The sequence below is a fragment of the Eschscholzia californica genome, unplaced genomic scaffold (assembly GCF_041429995.1).
Source record: "Eschscholzia californica isolate CP2 unplaced genomic scaffold, dmEscCali1.0.p SCAF_4, whole genome shotgun sequence".
Classification (NCBI taxonomy): domain Eukaryota; kingdom Viridiplantae; phylum Streptophyta; class Magnoliopsida; order Ranunculales; family Papaveraceae; genus Eschscholzia; species Eschscholzia californica.
Genome location: NW_028238461.1, coordinates 1,071,662 through 1,077,665, shown reverse-complemented (window position 1 = coordinate 1,077,665; position 6,004 = coordinate 1,071,662). Strand labels below are relative to the sequence as shown.

Sequence of the window (6,004 nt, the reverse complement as noted above, 5' to 3'; positions counted from 1 at the left end):
CTGGAAAGTAAAAACTAACATTATCTGCGTAGGAGAAAACTCTACGGTAGCTCATATGTTTCTAGTTATATATGTTCGACACATTGATGCGCGCTCGATCATTACTAAAATGTCATTCAATTCCTCGTTGTTAAAAGTAATTGTTGAACATTTTTTTCAGTTTAATATTTCAATGTCTTTTTTTCTTATTTTTTTTAAAGTATGTGTATCAATAAGTATTATATTTTTAAATCAAATAAATAAACATAAATTGTATCAACTTATTTTTGTCGTCATAAGTCTTCTATAATCATAAATCACCTAGTAAGTCGTTAAGGGCAAAAAAAAAGTGTTAATGCATATAGTACTAATCTCGTTCTCGTCCATGATGTCAGATTGGTGAGTTGTAAACAAAAACTTGACAATCCACGTTAAATATTTGATTTTTAGCCTTCCAAATTTGTTATCAATTTTATTAAGCTAATAACCCTTAGATAACAAGCTAAATATAACTTTCTTCTAAGATATGTTTATAAATTTACCCATGAACCCATTAACACAAATTCATGAACAATCTTAATTCAATTTTTGTATTTTTATCTTAATTAACTTAATATACAAAATTATAAAAAATAATATTCTCCATAGAATAGAGTCCCTTATAGCCCTCACATGGATGGTCTTAGCCTTTTTGGGCCTTTATCAAAACCCCACAAGAGTACTACCTAATTTCGTAATTATCTTCATAAACAAGGGCGTTTCCTAATAACAAACCTTATATAACCATCTCTCCTTTTCTTCTTCCAACTCCCCCTCAGTCTTTTCTCACCAAACCAAAACATTCAACCACCACCACCTCTCTCTTTTTCTCTCTCTAGACTTTTCTCTCACTACTCAACGGAAAATGTCGGCTTGCGTCGGAAAGTGCGGTAAGATCCGGTGCATTGTCAGACTCAGGCAACTACTAAGGAGGTGGCGTCAGAAAGCCGCATTGGCAGCCAGAAATTCTTCCTCCGGCAGCAAAATCCCAACGGATGTACCGGCAGGACACGTGGCAGTCACAGTAGGTATGAGTTGTAAAAGATTTGTTGTACGCGCGACGTACCTTAACCATCCGGTTTTCAAGAAACTACTCGTCTTAGCCGAAGAAGAATACGGGTTCACCAACCAAGTCGGTCCGTTAGCGATTCCTTGTGATGAATCGTTGTTTGAAGAAATTCTCCGATTTTTATCCCGATCTGAGTCAAGTAAATCAGCTCGGTTCTTCACCGTTGATGATTTTCAAAGACATTGTAATTCTAGGTTTAGAAACAGTACCGATTTCTGGTCTGAATCTAGACCACTCCTTAATGGTCCATCTGAGAAGTCGATCTGGTAGCTATATATATAAATTCCCTGATTGAATCGGTTGGATAAATACACTGACTCGGAGTCGACTCGGTAACTCAGTTTGATGAAGTTCATTCTTCTTGGGTGGAAACGGAGATCAACCGAGTTAATGGGGTGTGTTTTTTTCTTTTTCTTTTTAATGTACTATTATTAATGGAGATGGCAAAGCGGAGATTTTAACCGAGTCGTCCCGAGTTTGAATCGGAGGAAACATTACAGAGGATGGAAAAAGAAATAGAAAAGATTGATTTTTTTTTTCTTCATTTTGTCTTGTTTTTCTTGTAATTAATTCTGTTTAATTAATTGATTAAATCGAGAAAATGTTAGTTGATGAAATTAAGATCAAATTATGAATGATACTCTTTTTCTTCAATATTTGGTTGTTTTTTAGCACATTTTTTCTATTAGTAGTAGTAGTAGTTTATTGAGCACAACTTCTCTTCTTCTTTCTTCAGTCTACTACTGGTTATTTATGAGGAGAGAGAAAGTGAGGTAGAGAGACACTGAGTTTTATTGTTGAATAATAGAGAGAGAGAAGAGACTGAGCACGTGAAACAAGCTAGGGTTCTTTCTTCTGTGAGCTTGTTGTGTTTCACCTGGCCTGGGGTTGGTGGTTTTTAGAACAATGTAAAACCACCAGAAACAAACCACATCTAGACAACTTAACCAGATCAACAACAATCGGAATCATAGCCGCCGGCTAGGGTCGGTTAATAAGTAACCCTAACCCTAACTTGGTTGGGTTGAACCCTTCGAGAACACAACTACCATAAAATTGAAGGAAACGTGTTCCTGTGCCCTGTTCCGCCGTTGGCCCAAAAGGCCTGGACCAGGGTTGAACCGTTTCATGGCTCGGGTAGGGAGGCTAATAGTAGTAAGCAGTTGTGTTTAGGGGTGGGAATTAAACCCGCAGGCCCGAACCCGCCCGCGGGTAACCGAGACCCGCTATGCATATCGGGGCCCGTTGCCCGATATCGGGCTTAGCCCGCCCGCCCGAGTTAAGGACAACGGGCGGGCACGGGTGGGAACCTTGCGCCGGTTACCCGCCCGAGCCCGGCCCGTTTAAACCTTTAATTAGGGCCCGCGAGATTTACCTTACAGCTCTAATGAAGATACACTCATGGGAAGCTTATATATAGCATTCAAAACCCTCTCGAATTTTATACTCTTCAATGTGGTACTAAACAAAAGAAGGAAAACTCATACAATTACAAAAATATATTGTCCCACATTGTAGATTGTGAGGAACTAAAGAAGCATGAAGTCCTACAAGTACCCTCAACCACTTTCAATCTCATAAAAGCACCATAACTTGCTATAGGCTTGTAAGGAGCTAAAGAAGCATGAACTCCAAGTCTCCATTTGGATTGGACAACATTAATAGACATCCCAAAAGGTCATATTGGTGTATATGAGGCTTGTGGTTCCAATATCATACTTGAACGATCCTTCTTTCCAATGTATTGTTGTGAAAATAGAGATTTGTATATAGATTGACAAATTTTCCTTCTTCACCTGATAAATAAAATCCGAATCCGTGAAGGTGACAAGAAGATTGTAATACAACATCGTGAAAGCTTAAAATTATTTCCTTTATATAATTCCTTTATATAATGAATCCAACTGGTCCAAACCATATAATACAAATAATGTTACTAACAGGGGTCCAAAATTAACCCAAGGTGGAAGATACACTCATGAGAAGCTTAGATATAGCACTCAAAACCTTCTCCAATTTTGTTACCCCTCAATGTGGTACTAAACAAAAGAAAGAAAACTCATAAGATATTGTCCCACATTGTAGTTTGTGAGCAACTAAAGAAGCATGAACTCTTATAAAAACCCTCAACCACTTTCAATCTCCTCAAAGCATTATGACTTGCCTTGGGCTTGTAACCTTGGGCTGGTTTCACTCCTCAAATTGGGCTTTTCCACTGTTAACCGCCCGAGGCCCGACAATAATGAATTTTATTTTTAAAGGTTCATCGGGCTACCCGAATTAAGCCCGCCCGTTGCCCGATGTGCCCGCTTAATTAATCGGGCACGGGCGGGCAATGGCAGACTAAGAGAGTGATTTTGCCCGCCCGACCCGCCCGAAAAATAAAGTGGTCATCAGCTTATGTTGCCCGAACCCGCCCGGCCCGACTCTTTCTATGCCCGCACCCGACCCGCCCGTCCCGATTCCCACCCCTAGTTGTGTTTGAGTTTTTGACGGACCTGGCCGGCATGTACAACCCAGGAGGAAACCGAGTTTAGGCTCAGCCCGTCTCAACTGTCAGACTTTCCCACGCCCGGCCAAACCTAGATCAGGTTTCGGGCTAGGCAAGAGTATAGCCTACCCAGACTAAGCCTGACTTGGGACTATTTCAGCTCGGGTTGACTGGAACAGGCTCGCATTCCGGCCTGGCCCGATACACAACACTATGTATAAGTCACCAAAATGCTGGCTAATGTATATGTAAGGAGACATTTGTGATAGTTCCGCAACGTTTGAGAAACACGTTCAAAATATGGTCTCCAAGTGCAAGATCAAGCTGAGTAGACATAGGAGTTTTTTTTTTACCCAAGTTCGTTTTGTATATCCTTCATTGCTTGGTAAAAAGTAAAGTATTTCGTTATTTATTGGTGTTTTGCTTGGGTCGGCGAAAGATGCCTCCATAAAAAACTAATTCCCTTGTGGTGCCTTTAAACCTGCAATCAAGCAATGGTCTTAATCAGACTTTACTATCTGACTTGTACATGGAAAAGAGAATTGAAATGTTGATATAGCAAAAAATGAATCCAAGGTATAGAATTTCCCATGTGTAAAAGTCCTCTTTAGAGCTCACCAACTTGGTGTACCCATAAATGTAAGAACCTATAAACTTCAAGATCCCTCTCTCTCTCTCTCTATCTCTATGGGTATAGCTAGGTTGGAATTGACAAAGATAGAAAGTGAAATGAGAAAGAGAAGGACTAGACAGTACCTCTCCAACAAATAAAAGTTTGTCATTACTTTGAGAACTTATCAACATATCTACCCTACCAAACTATTCATCTTCCAACATAAGTTAGTGAGGAGGAATTTAGAAAAATTGAAAGCAAAAGCTAACAAAAGATAGATACCATGTAACTTCAATGAAGATATATATATATATATATATATATATATATATATATATGCCAGTTGGTTAGAGAGATCTAACTAGAGAGTGAGAAAGAGAGGCAAACAAACCATACATGCATGCAAGTATGCAACTATACATGCAAGAAAGACCAACCAAACCAGGTGGTAGGTACATGAATAAAATCCTCCATTAATGTCACAACCAACTATTTGCTCAAGGCTACAAACTTATCTTTGCAAAATTATTAACTTCTACACTATTTAACTTTAGAAATCTGATGCCTCAAGCTTCAAGAGTTAACGATATTGTTTCTGTTTTAGACACCTCAGGGGCAAGTTCACAAGTACAGGTTTTTTTTAATTGGTGAATGCTCCACGAACCCACTCCAAAGGCCTAGCCATTTTCTAAACTTGTGACACTCTCTCGAGCGATGTGGGACTATCACAAGAATTGTTGTCTTTTCTTTTAAAAAATGGAGTATGATCACTAATCAGTTTAGTGCTACATGGGCCGACGCCGACTATTAAATTTGTGTTCATCCAACATAAGACTATTTGACAATAATTGTAGAGGACCTAGACATTATATTCTTCGTTAGTCGATCACTCTTCTCATGTGCGAGACTGTTATCATACGACTCCTCACGTATGACGTTCTTTGAGTCTTACACGTGTTTTTACTTTTTTTATGGCGTAAAACACGTGTTGTTTTTAAACCTATCACGTGTAGACTTAACCCTAATGCTATGTTAATTTGTCTTTTAACCCAAAACTACCTGTCAATAAGAGAAGACCTACACGCTATATTGGTAGTAAGTAAACTATCTTATATGTGAGACTATTCAGTAGTCCCCCACGGATGAAGTATTTGAAAATGCAATTTGAGGTGCAATTTTTCCTTTTGAGAAGTCGGGCGATGTGACATTCTATTTGGCCAAGTGGAACTCTTTGGTGGAATGGGCCTTGTGATTTTGGTTGGTTTTGGATTAACCATATGAAATATGCTTATTTTCAACTGGGGAAAAGAAATAAGCATGATTGTATGAAGTGACACAGAATCCACCAAATAGAAGATTTTTGTTGGCATAATTTATGGAATTACTTTAAGATGATTACTTTGTTGTTGACAACTAATAATTAGAAAATTCACATTAAATTTCACTTAAATTGTTAATTACTAAGATCACTTAAATATATTGATATTTCTGTAGTAGTTTTTTTTTTTTTTTGTTGAAATAAACTATTCATTAAGAGATCATAATGTTATTACAATATTTATCTATTAAAAAAAATATTTCTGTAGTAGTTAAAATTGAATAGTTTTAGAATCATGTCCCAAGGTTGCACCTATAAAATCTATAGTAGGATACTATTTTCTTTAAATTCTTTTCATTTCCAGACGATAGTAGAATACTATTTACTGGATGACGATTTTATCCGCAAAATTTATCGGACTGATACTCAACATTCGTGAAAGAAGCATTTCTCAACATACTTTCTCATTCAGGAGATTAACAAGAGATACGCAAC

At 37.9% G+C, this 6,004-nt stretch overlaps 1 protein-coding gene across 1 annotated transcript; it reads left to right on the top strand.

Annotated features, from left to right (window-relative positions):
- Positions 1–790: 790 nt before the first annotated feature.
- On the top strand, positions 791–1,741 carry LOC147541280 (indole-3-acetic acid-induced protein ARG7-like). Its single transcript, XM_086634960.1, has one exon. It carries the CDS (start codon positions 884–886, stop codon positions 1,355–1,357), a length of 474 nt encoding a protein of 157 aa, XP_086491086.1. The 5' UTR covers positions 791–883; the 3' UTR covers positions 1,358–1,741.
- Positions 1,742–6,004: the final 4,263 nt, after the last annotated feature.